General features: G+C 37.8%; 1 protein-coding gene and 1 long non-coding RNA gene across 2 annotated transcripts in view; one reads left to right on the forward strand and one right to left on the reverse strand.

Annotated features, from left to right (window-relative positions):
- Positions 1 to 1,934: 1,934 nt before the first annotated feature.
- Positions 1,935 to 9,928, reverse strand: LOC117821949. The gene is made up of 4 exons (XR_004633097.1): positions 9,891 to 9,928; positions 7,392 to 7,469; positions 2,299 to 2,378; positions 1,935 to 2,093 (listed from the first exon to the last, which is right to left on the reverse strand). It is a non-coding gene; the product is annotated as an uncharacterized LOC117821949 (long non-coding RNA).
- Positions 9,929 to 12,053: 2,125 nt separating this feature from the next.
- slc12a5b (solute carrier family 12 member 5b) overlaps positions 12,054 to 13,247 on the forward strand; it is a 51,911-nt gene continuing 50,717 nt past the window's right edge. The window contains exon 1 of the mRNA XM_034696604.1: positions 12,054 to 12,133. Coding sequence (XP_034552495.1) covers positions 12,079 to 12,133 — 55 coding nt within the window. The 5' untranslated portion in view covers positions 12,054 to 12,078. The remainder of the gene's footprint in view (positions 12,134 to 13,247) is intronic.

Raw genomic sequence — 13,247 nt, forward strand, 5'->3', positions numbered from 1 at the left:
TATACTAGCAGTATGTACTGATTTGGCCAAAATTCAGTATGTAGTAAGTAGTATGTGAACAAGAGCAAAATCTGCAGTATGCCAAAACTATCCAGATGTCTACTGATTCGGGAAAATTTCAAGTATGCATCGGACCAGTCTGCCTCATGTACTGTTTCCCACAATGCACAGCGCTCATTTCGCTCTTTCTTTTCTTCTCTTTTTTTGAGGGGGGAACTCAGTTTTTAGGTGCTGTGAAAATTATTAAATTCCGAATAAACCACTTCCTAACTTTTAAAATCATAAGTGATGCTAAAGAAGCGGTAGTAGGTAGTATGTAGCAGGCCGTTTCGAAAACAGCCTCTGTTTTTCCTCCCTTCTATGCCTGTTCATTGTACTTCTGTGCTTGTGACGTGTGTTTGTCTGTGGTCTTCAGTGTTGTTTCCTGCGTTCTAGTGTTTACCGTGCTTCTCGAGTTTTTGTTGTTTGAAGAAGTTTTTGTTTTATCTCAGTCTAAGTTTATTAAATCCTTTTTATTTTGAATCCTCACCTGCCCCCCCCTCCTTTCTTCACACGTGACAGGTCCAAAGTAAACTTACTAAAATGTCCAAGAAACTAAATCAAAAAGAAAACACTGGGAACACAAGGAAACACTAGGATAAAGAAACACACGGTGAACACAAGGAAAATGTACAGGACAAAAACAGGACAGGGCAAACAGAGAAACTTAATACAACTCTTAATACAACTACAGGGTAATCAACTTGGGTGTTGACACAGGTGAAACAAATCAAGTTCATCAAAAAGGAGGGAAATCACAAGAGCAGGAAGTAAAACTAAACTGGAAACACAGGGATCAAGAACTACAAAATAAAACAGGAAACACAATAGACTAAACTAAGAAACACAAGGGAATACAATACAAGGCATGGATCACTAAACACAAGAAAGACATAGGATAACAAATACAGTGACAGACAGGGAGGAAACAAGGCATGAAACCTAAGGGAAAATCCTAAACTAAAGGTCAACTCATGACATGAGGTTTATTTCCTGGGTAAAATTCCGTTAATGGAGTTTATGTGCTTTATTTGTCACAGTGACCAAAGAAACTGCTCTAAAATTAAAATACGAGTATTTTTTTCTACCATAGAAGAAGATTGACATTTTAACAAAGCATGTTTGAGAGTTTATCAAGCCTCAAAAGCAATTCAGTTTTCATGTTATAAGTTGCTTGTTTTATGTCAAACATGTCACTTGAAGCGATGAACTTAATTAGAAACATCACCCAACTCTGGTTCCTGTCAGCCTGGTTAACGTCTGTCAGCTCATGGTTTTTAGCAGCGTGGCACACAACAGACGGCTAGCTGGTGAACACAGAACATCAGAACCATTGGGGCTCCGTTACTCAAGATGAATGCTGATGTGCCTGCTTAATGTGAAAAATTAGCCTCTAAAAAATCAGACTGTGCAGGATTAAATTTTCACTGGGGAGCTTTGAGGAAGTAATGTTATGATTAAGTCTTTCCTCAGATCAATCACGTGTCTATGACTTCAGTCTGAGGGGGATGTGTTGTAAGTTGTGAATTATTCTACTTTGTTTTTTCATTTTCAATTCAATTCATTTTCATAAGACCTCTGGGATCCAGATGGCACATTTTGGTCTCTAAGATCTTCTCTGCCAAACCATAAATTTCAAACTCTATTACTTATTTTTCACTGTGATGTTCCATCTTGACAAGATCAGGTAATTACTGCTAAGCAAAATTCCTCAGAGAACAAATGACAGGACACATGTATGTTCTCACATCTTATTCAGACCATATGAGCACAGTTTCACTCAATGTACACATGACTGGTTCTAGAGTGTGTAGATACCATGTGTACATTCTGTCTCTGTGCTCTACTGCAAATGAAACACATTATTTCAGTTTAGTTTTATGCCTTTATGCCTTTATTGGAAGAGATAGGACGATGGATAGAGCAGGAAACTGGGAAGTGGAGTGGGGAATGCTGCAAAAGGCTGCAGGTTGGCCATGAACCGAGGTCACTCCTTTGACGGCAAGAGCCTCTATATGGGGCGTGCGATCTAACCACTAAGCCACACTGGCGCCCTGCAACAGATGATTTTGATATAAAAATAATTCAGAATAGAATATGAAACACTTTAAGTAATGAGCAGATGTAAAGAGAGATTACAGCAGAGGTGAGGAAGTTTCTCCTGGCTCAGTGGATGAAGCAACCTGCTTTGACCTTAAAATCTGATATTCAAAATATTTTTGTGAATATATTTACTGTAATATGTAGTGTATGATATACCTTAGCTTTCCAGAAAGGGAGGGATGTTCTGAAGCCACGAATTCCCTCATCTTGTAAACTGAATTTGAATCCCAACTAGTCTGAAGTTGACAAAACACTCATAAAACAGCTGAATGTATTCAACACAGCTGAGCACAGGAGCACAGCATCAGCAGGTCAACAATGGCAAATTGAGGCCAAGACAACATAATGATTAAGATGTTTACAAAGTAAAAATTCATACTTTATCTCCTGCCTTCAAGCGGAGAGATAACCACTATTAAAACATTTGTTAGTTCAACAGAGTTCAGATCCTTCATCTCTGATGCATTCCAGGGAGTCTGGAAATCTAGACTCTCGTTAGCTTTAAAACACTACAGCAGGAAGATCTGTTGCTCATATTTTTAATCTAGAACATTTACTTATTTAGCCTTACTTTCATGAAGATATTTCTTTATAATATAAATAAGTTGTCCACAGAAGTCTGGATGTCTTAAGTCGGTGTGTTCTGCCTGCTTTTGCTCTACATGGTCTATTTTCCCTGCATACATTAAAGCCTGCTGACATGTGACTGGTCAGTATCACTCAGACCACAAACATACGGAAAACACAACACTCTCCATGCTGAAAACCCAGGCATTTTTAAGTGGAATCTGTAGATAAAGATTAAATTGACAGTGAAAAGTGAACTATAGCTCCTTTTTTATTTTTGTTCCATTTCCTCCTTTCACCTCTCCATGACCCCCCTTGTGCCCCCCCTGGTGACCCTCAGGGGGGGTGAGGACCCATAACTTTGAAATACACTAGTTTAATCAACTTAACGCACACATTCCTAACATACAGCAACTGTCACCTCTGTCTTTTGGTCTATTCAGCATCCATAAATATAGGGTTTGTTTAATAATAACCACAATCAACTAAATATGCAACTAAAGTTTGTGCCACAGAAAAGAAAAATACTAAAAGTGTTGTTTTCAATAGGATAGCTTTTATTTTGAATTCCCTCCCCTTAAAAAAACTGTTACATGACTGCGATACAAGAGGCTAACGCTCCTGTACCAAGAACATGATCAAGAACATTACTTCGTATAACACCCAAAGCGGTCTTTTAACACTTTGTAAAAGTAATTATGTTTGAGTTTTAGTGGTGCTTTTAGATGTATAGCAGAGACAGGCTAGACAGTCTCCCTATTTCCAGTCTTTATGCCATGCTAAGCGCTTCCTGGCCATAGCTACATATTTGATGCAGAGACTCAACTCAACTTTATTTATATAGCACCTTTCATGCAGCCCAAAGTGCTTCACAAAGAAGCACTAATCAGACAGACAGAAAACAACAGCAATAGTAAAATTATCAAAGGCATGGTTATAAATAAAATACTTCAAAAAAAAAATCAACACAGTAAAATTAATAAAATACATAAGAGTGGAAGGAAAAGTTAAAAATAAGCTAGCGTTGACAAGATCAGATGAATACAAGAAATAAATAGATAATTAAATAAGATAAATAAATGTTAAAGCAATGATTAAAATAATAATGCAGTCCAGGGCTAAAAAATTAATTACTCCAAATTAAAAGCTAGATTAAAAGGTAATTCTTAAGTTTAGTTTTAAAAACACTCAGAGAGCTCGCTGTCTTGATGTCCAGAGGCAGATAGTTCCATATTAGGGGAATAAAAACAGAAAGCTCTCTGTCTCAGTGTGAGACACACAAGGAACATTTAGAAGGGAAGCATATGAGGACCTCAGTGATCGAGCTGGAACATAAAATGACAGGAGATCAGTGATGTATGGAGGAGCAAGGCTGTTAAGAGCTTTAAAAACAAGTAAACTACTTACTTACTAACTGGCAGCAGCATTCTGAACAAGTTGCAGTTTCTTTAGAGTTTTTTGGGGCAAACCAGTAAAAAGGGAGTTACAGTAGTCAATGCAGCTTATAATAAAAGCAAGAATAAAAATTCGGCATTTTTCTGCGATAAAAAGGTCTGACTTTTGCTATGCTTCTGAGATGATAAAATTAAGTACTTACGACCTTGTTAAAATGAGGATTAAAATCAAAATCTGAATCTAAAACCACTCCCAGGTTTGTGACTTTTGATTTAGTTTGCCTGTTAAAATCTCTCAGAGTAGACATGAGCCTACTCCCCACACAAAAGTGAGAAGGCTTATTTTGCGTAGTGGACTAATTCCTCAAGCATGTCCAAGGAATCCTCATGTAACATTTTTAAAACACAAAGAGTTCAAAATGACAAGATATGTCAGTATCAGAGACCAGCTTACATATATTATTAAACCATGCCTTTTTATCAAGCAACTTGGCCATGTCGGCCAAAGCTGAAGTCCCCCGACTGTGCTCAGAACTGAAGTGTATTCTCTCCCTGCTGTTCCTGGAAATGCTCTTGTTGACAGACGGATGTTTTTGCGAGCAGGACGACGGATCATTTCTGCCTTTGGACATCCTCGAACACTCCAGCTCGGGGACATATTCCGAACAGCTCTATATCTCATCCCCCTCCCCAAAACTCCCAGGGCCCCATATCAGTCATAAATCTTTACGCCCCCGGTGCAGCAGTGCCAATAATGACAAAACTGTCCCAGTGGTCATTAAAGGTCTTTTTTAGTTGCACTCTGTCAACCTCTTGTCTTGTAACCTTGTTTGAGATCCATCATGGCCAAGGATGTCTGCGTTGAGTCAAGTAGACAGTAAATCATCAGATTTACTGGTAACAAATGATTTATAGTTTTATCATCGTAGGCTTGACATACCAGTCGTATGTTGCGTCAAAGCTGTAGTGCAGCCACTCGCCACTGGCTGGAGCTGTAGCACTGGTACTGCCATAATATGCTAAAATGCTCTGCTACCCAGATGAAAATGTGATGTCATCACATAGAATGTGATGCTGTTTGTCATTATTTTGATCTAGAAACTGGAGATACATTTTATTGTATGCTGTGTTAGGTTAAACTGGCATATAACCACTTGACCAGGACAATGTGTAACAAGCATGTGGATGTTAACCTGCAAGAAGGACTAAAGGCTGGTGGTGCCAGCTCTGCTAGTGTTAGCCGCACTCAACAAACCAATGTGACATGGTTTATTCATAGACTGTCTTTCAGTGTTTAGCTTTTTTGAATAAAGCAGGCACATTTTTGACAGTTTTATACCATCTTTCTTAACAGCAGACTTGTTGGTTAGTTTGTTTTTATGCCCCTAAGCTATGGAGCCATCTGCCTCCGGACATCAAAACGGCGAGCTCTCTGAGTCTTTAAAAGTAAACTTAAGACTTACCTTTTTAATCGAGCTTTTAATTTGGACTAATTTTGTTTGGCCCTGGACTGCATTATTATTATTATTATTATTATTATTATATTAATTATTATTATTATTATTATTCTTATTATAATTATTAATATTATTATAATTATTATTATTATTATTATTATTATTATTTTAGTCATTGCTTTAACATTTATTTATCTTATTTAATTATGAATATTATCTATTTATTTCTTGTATTCACCTGATCTTTTTAACGCTACCTTATTTTGTACTTTTTCTTTCCCATATTACTTATTTTATTAATTTTACTCTATTAATTTTATTTCATTTTTAAATATTTTATTTATAATCATGCCTTTTATAATTTTACCATTACTGTTTTTCTGTGAAGCACTTTGGGCTGCATGTTTTCATGTATGAAAGGTGCTATATAAATAATGTTGAGTTGAGTTGAGTTGAGTTGAGTTGAGTTGAGTTGAGTTGAGTTGAGTTGAGTTGAGTTGAGTAGGAATTTAAATTCTTGTTTAAAGAAGAGGAAATTATCCCCTTCTGACCATGTGTAGTGATCATAAAGATCTGCTTCTGTCTGCAAACTTCAGTGTTTCTTTTTTGTCACTAGCGATGAATCAGTATAAAGGGATTGGATGAATAAATTAACTACCCACGTCAGTATTACCGGCTATGTGGATATTATTTATTGATATTATCTGGCAGAACACAGTGAAATAGAGACAAAAATGTTTCAACTTTTAAGTCTATAACCCACAAACATTGTAATGGATTAAGTTAGAATGTTTTTATTTTGTGCCTTTTTGGGTTGCAACATCTTCATATTCATCATTTTAGATGCTGACCCAAGCAAAAAGATAATTGTTTTGATCTGTTGTTTTATGGCCAAAATGCATGGGCTAATTTTCCCCCATCCCTCAATAAAGTCTGTTTTTTTGCAATCCTGGCAAAGCATGTGAGAGAACAATCATTCTAATGAGTGTATGTTCTTTTGCACGCACAGATCTTAAGTTAGAAGTATGAGTGTTTTGGTTTTTCTATACTAAAAGATTTTTGGCTCAATAGGTGTGACAAATGTTAGATATCATCTCGGTGCCTGGATGCCAAAGGAGCTGAGTAAACATCTGTGAGCCACAGAACCGGCCCTATGTTCTTGATCAGGAAGTAGAAAAAGTGGATTTCAATCCAGCGCTCCATGACCTTAATCTGCAGGATTAGGACATCAGAAAAGTTCTCCATGGTGTGGTTTTTATGTCAGTGTGTGTTTATATGTTTGCAAGGATTTCTTTGTGGGTACCTTGTATGTGTTAGCAAGCGTTTGAATACGAGCACAGGTGTTAATGCATGTGTGAACAGTAGTATCCACAGCCACATGTGCAGCAGCAGACGAACAGACGGGCTGAGAGGGAGGGAGGGAGGGAGGGAGGGAGGGATGGAGGTGCCCATGGTTTAAGAGCTAAAGCCGCTTGGCCCAGATGAAGATGGCTCTCAGGCTCTCTGCCAATCAAAGCCCGGCCAACATCACACTCTCACTGACAGGGCAGGGATACGGTCACTCAAGCCACACGCATACTTGATGTATGTGCAAGAAACAATTTACAGTATGGTAGAGACAGATTGTGGTGCATTAAATATTACAGTATCAAGGGCAGAGAGAAAGAGAGAGAGAATATACACTTTTTAGGCTCAGGTTTAGGTTATTTTTGTATGTACCTGCAGTTAGATTTGTTTTGCAGCGAAATAATGCCATCCAGTTTGATACCCAATTATAAAATACATGAAACACAATGACGTTGAAAAATTGCTACTGCTCCATAATACATACCTGCCATCACTTTGCCTTTGTACTTACATTTAGCCCTAAGACGGGGTAGTAATGGTTTCTCAGTGTGTGATTTTACACCTGGTAACAATGAAGAGGCACAATGTGGAGACAAAGTGAACTCACAGATGACGCAGTTTCACCATTGTTACACTTCTGTTACTACCTCTGATGCCAGTTAAATTAACAGAGGTGTAACATATTCGTAACAATCCCGCTTTGAATGGGCTGTGTAAAAGAGGTTGCTGAGTCAGGGCCAAAAACTGCATTTACAGCTGCTATCAACAATAGTTTTTAAAGTGCAAAGAGCAAATTTGCTAATATATGTTTAGTGATAAGGCAAAAGGAATGTGTTCTTATATTAATAAATGATTCATACATGATGGCTTATATAAAAGAAGTTTTTAGGTTTGAATTGAACTTTGATATAAACATCCTGTTGCATCCTTTTCTTATCTGGTTAAATGGTATCTGACAGGAAAAATACTTGCACTGAAATCTGTCCTAACATTCTTGCAATGGTAGTGGGTGAAAACAAATTTGTATAAGTTCATCCTGATTTTTTAATATGCTTTTTATATTTTCAACTTGTCTTTTGCTAAATCATTAATGCCCTAAATCATCATAAAATGTACATGATGAGGTGAGTTGTATTTTATGACCTTTAATGCCCCTACTGATATTTTTTAAACAAAAGCCATCAACCAGTTTGTTGTTCAGGCATGTTATTTAAAATATCCAAGAGGCCTGTGCACCACTGGGTGACAGGAGTCAACATGATGCAGTCTGAAGCTGGTGCCAGTCAGTGGGGATAAAGTCTCTCTGAACATCTGCCAAAAGTCGGGATCATCTAACCAGAGATGGGCACACAGTTCACTGTGACATAATGTCAAGCATACAAATACTAATGGTTTGCAAAAAGCTTTTTTTCCTGTCTTTTCATCCGTGTAATGCCAGTTGTGTTTTTTTAGCCAAGTTATCTTTGTCACTAGGCAGGTGGTGGGTATTAGAGATGCTCTCTCCAAACTGATACATGCACCATACACAAGGGCAAAATCAACTGGCCTGCAGCTTTTAGTCTCCAGCAGCCTTACATAGTCTTGTCCATCTTTATTGCTTGATCTTTTCATCCAACTGTTTTGCCCATAGCCTCTAAAAAACATGGATGTAGTCTGGAGAGATGTTTGTGGCCCAATGTTGGAAATGCTGAGTTAACCAAACTTTCCATCAGCCTAGAGGCAGGCAGCTAATCGAAGCTGGTCCTCCAAGTAAACAGTAACAACACACCCACCTGTCTGTTAACTCAGCTGCGCCCCTAAATAAGCAAATTTATGTGTAACTCTTAGCCTTCATATTCTAACAGATGCATCATACAAACATTTACCCCCATACATTGTATACAAATTAAGAAATAAGCTATATATCAAGGGCTGTTTTTAAACCAGGCTGTAAACATGTGTAGCTATTTTGTAAAGTCAGAAAGGCATTTTAACAAGGGATCAAATGGGGATTCCTTGGCTTTTGAAGCCAGTCTCAAGTGAACACTTGAGGAACTGGAGTGTTTTGCACTTTCACATGTGCTTCAGTTTTCAACACCAGAGGTTGACGCTGGTTCTGTAAAAACAGTTTATGGCAACACTTTAATTTTGCATTGTTACAAATCGTAAGCAAATGTGACACCAGCTGCTTTCTAACCATTTATAAATTAGTAAATCATAAGAAACTCCTTAGTATGGAGAAATGGGGAACAAACTATAAGTTAACCATTGGTAAACGAATGGTTACTACCACTCACTATGATACTCCACTTCACTATAGGGGACAACAAATGGTACTAAGTGGGTATGTAATCACAAAGTAATAATTCAGTTCCTCATGTGTTTGTTCCCCATTTGTTCCCTAGCATCTTGGCAAAATTTTGTGTCCCTGATGTGAAGTGCTGAATATTTCCTCTTATTTCTCTTTCCCTAGAACTATAACCTGTCCTCCTTAGGCCACTTGTCCTCTTCTTCATGATGATACCTCCCTAACAAACTCAAATGTATTCACCGGAGCTAAGGATTCCATAGATGACCCTGTGCAATTATTCCTATTTATTGACAGAAATCAAACTCATAATATATAGAACTTTAGGTAGTACAAGGATTTTCAGTAGAATTTAGCACTCTTTAGCAGCTCATAACCCTTTACATCTGATGGTATTGATGAAAACAAACTAATTTGTCTCGTTGCAAGCTCTAGTGTGTAAAGAAGTGAAAGTTGTGCCAACTTATTATTTTTTTGTTCAGAAAATTTAACTTTGTTACTGCTAGCTCCTGCACTGTTTTCCCACTTGCAAGGTAGTTAGTTAATGTTCAAGGCGGCTAACTATTGGTAATGACCATGCCTTATTAAACTAACTAACTAAACAAATTAAAGTTACATTAACCGGTAATCAACTCACCATCAATTGACTAACTGTAAAGCTAGAGTGTCAATACAATACTCAAACAAAATACTCACCTTTAGGGCGATAAAAGCCACACAGGACAGGAGAGATGGCGCCACATGTGGGAAATTGAAAGTGTGGAGGACCCCTGTAGATTTGAGTTGGAGACCCCGTTCTTTGTCTGAGGCATACTCAAATAATCTAGCCGAGCCTCAAACCCATAATTTCAAGTTCTGCCAACCTAACATATGAAATGAGACCAACTTTACACAACAAACTTCACAGGTAGTTGAGATAACTACTTTGATGTAGTTTGAAACAAAATTGAATTTTTTTTTGTTTACTTTACCAAAAAATCCTTTTCAGGCCCACATATTTTAAGTTTAAATCTTTACAGTGTGCCAGATAACACCACTATGACTGGTTGAGGTGATTTGTGACAGAAAATAACATCTTTTAATTTCCAAAAAATCTGTTCTGAATGCCAGGTTTTCAGTCTTTTCTTACCTTAAAGCAACATACAGTGCAGTATATCCGGAAACAACATTGCCATGTCACAGATTGAAATGGCCGGAAAGATCTAGTGAGCTAAATATTCAATTGGGAGTTAAGCGGTTGACACAATGAACTGTATGTTTTAACCTCTTAGCGCCATTTGATCTATTGTGTATAATCCAGCACTTAAATCAAGGATCAGTATGAGCAGAAATTTGTGTCAGCGGAAATTGTATTTGGAATACTACGATTTGAAATTTAATTGCTCAATTTGAATATTTGAATAAAAAAATTGAATTTTAAACACCTAATTTTCATTTGTATTGAAATACCGAGTCTGAAAAATGTATTTTGAAATTTAATTCACTTTACACAGACAATTAAAATGTCCCACTCTGTCTTTGTTGTTAATTAAAAAAGGTTGTAGTTACACAGCGTGTTAAAAAGGAGAGCTTTGAGTCTGCACCTGATTGTTTTTCTTTGTCAACCAGATGTGTTTCTGAAAAAAAATAAAAATTTAATTTGAAGAACTAAAAACTGAAATATGAAGACTGACACATGAAAACTGAAAATTACATTTGAAATTTCTGTTTAAGTTGAATTCAATTTAAAAATATTGCACTCAGTTTGAAGTCAACTGAAATATAGTGTCAAACTTAGGTTTTCAATTTTAATCTTTAATTTTTCCGATTCAGTTTTTCAGTACAAATTCAAATTACGTGATTCAACTTCAAAGTTCCAACTCAAATATTCAAGTTGAGTGATTTGAATTCAAATAAAGAAAAAATTAAAATCAGTTTCTGCTGGCACAGATTTCTGCAAAAACAGTAAGAAAAAACTATAAAAGGGTTAAAATGTTTCAGGTCAAGTCCAGCGCAGCCAAGTGATTTTTTTCGTCCCAGTCATTTTGGTAAAGATTCAAAAATAAAATAAAACGGGAACGGGAAAAGAAATCTCTCTAACGCACTGAATCAAGGGATCAAAAAATGCAGACACAAGGGCAGTCTACTTCAGTGTGTAGTATGGGGTTATAGGCTTGCATTTTAAGTCCTCAGAGTTATACAAGTGCAGCCTGAAGCCCTTCCGCAGATAAAAGGCCATGACCACGCAGCAAAATACCAAAGAGAGAGGCAAGCAGGGTGGGGGAAACAATAACAAAAGAGGGATGAATACAAAGTAATGAAATGGAATCTCTCCTTCCGTCTGAAAAGAACATCAAAGGAGATGCTTAATCTCAGGAGGCAGTACTGTGTAAACTGACGTGCATCCCCTCTGTTTCTCAATCCCTCTCCATCCATCCCTCTCTGATGATGAGATGGATGATGAACATGCGTGAGGGAGAGAGAGAGAGAGAGAGAGAGGGAGGGAGGGAGGGGAGCAAGGGAGGGAGGGATAATACCTTCTGAATACATGACGAATGTAGTCATCAGGCTTAAACTGACTGGGGGGCGAGTGGCGCACGGAGACAGGGAGCATGCATTGTGAGTGACACTGAGCATCATCAACTCTCCCCTGCAGCCTCTCTCAGTCTCTCCATCCTTCCGCTGAAGAGAGACACAGGGAAACACGCAGAAGACAAGTAAAAGAGAGGAAAATAGATTGCATTCCTCCCTTTTTTTTTTCTTTTTTTTTTTGGTGAGCCACAAGAGGCAGGGGGACACAGAAGTAAAGCGCATCTTGTCATAGACTCCAGCCCACCCAGAGCTTTTCTATAAGCAACGGGATCAAGAGCCACTCTCAGTGCGCACAGCCTGAGGAGGAGAGTGGATGCTGGACAACATGACGGACTGTGAAGAGGCAGAGGGGGGACCCAACAGTCAGGGTGAGTGATGAAACCTGCCACACATTGATGAGGGAGAGGAGTGTGTGAGGCAGCGAAGCAGCATGGGGGAGTTTGGGGGAGTTTGGGAAAGTTTGAGAGAGTTAACAAGGTTACCTCATCCAAGGATACATATATGTTCTGTGATAGAGGGAGTAAATTTGCGGTCTGTTTTCAACTCTTTTTGTTTGTTTGATAAATTATAATCAGAGAAACATTGTTAATGTAGAAATTGACTTTTATTTGGAAAGGAAAAAAACATCATGGTGCAGGAAAGAAGTTTTTCATGGCTTGAATGGAGGAACCCCACAATGTTGAATTAAAACCTGCCTCCTTGTTTACTCCCAGGGTTGCACATGTCAAACCCCATCTATTTGACCACTTTTTCCCTCTGCTGTCCTTCTGCTTTCAAAGAGGGCTGTTTGTCATTGAAAGGAAGAATCTTGCTGAAGCAGATGTGCTTCAGATGTCGTCTGACAGACATTCATTTCACGTAGATTTATAAGTTCGAGTCAGATTCTTTCAGCGGCCAACAATAAAGGTTTCCAGAGAACTGAGTGCAGCTCCTGCAGGGACTCATGAGAAAACCGGCTTTCATTTATTCTCCACTGAGAACAACTAGCCCAGGGCAATATCTGTCTTTCATAATAGTGCATGATGTGTGTGTTTTTGAATGTGTGTGAGTGATCCAACATGGCATCCAAATGTGTCTCAAATTGCCCCTTTTTGTATTTGATAAGATGCAAAACACTATTTTCTATATTCTGCTTCTTTTTTCCTTTAGCTGGTGATTAGGAGAGGGTTTTTTTTATTAGTGAATCAATTACTTTGTTATAATCGTGGTCACACGACAGTAACAGTAAAATATTGACTGTCATTACTACTTTCATTTTTTATTACGCCTATCCAAACACGATTACCACAAAAGACCATTACTAGTTGTTGTCAGGAAGGTTTAATTACCTACCTCCAAGATTAATGCTGTTTCAAATGATGCCGTTTTAAAAAAATATAACGAGCTCCCAATCCGTATTCAAGAAACAGGACAAATCTTCAGACTTGTTTTATTCACTCTTGCAATTCAGGTCACATTCATGGTAAGACAGATTTCCAGATT

Source organism: Notolabrus celidotus, chromosome 11 (assembly GCF_009762535.1).
Source record: "Notolabrus celidotus isolate fNotCel1 chromosome 11, fNotCel1.pri, whole genome shotgun sequence".
Classification (NCBI taxonomy): Eukaryota; Metazoa; Chordata; class Actinopteri; order Labriformes; family Labridae; genus Notolabrus; species Notolabrus celidotus.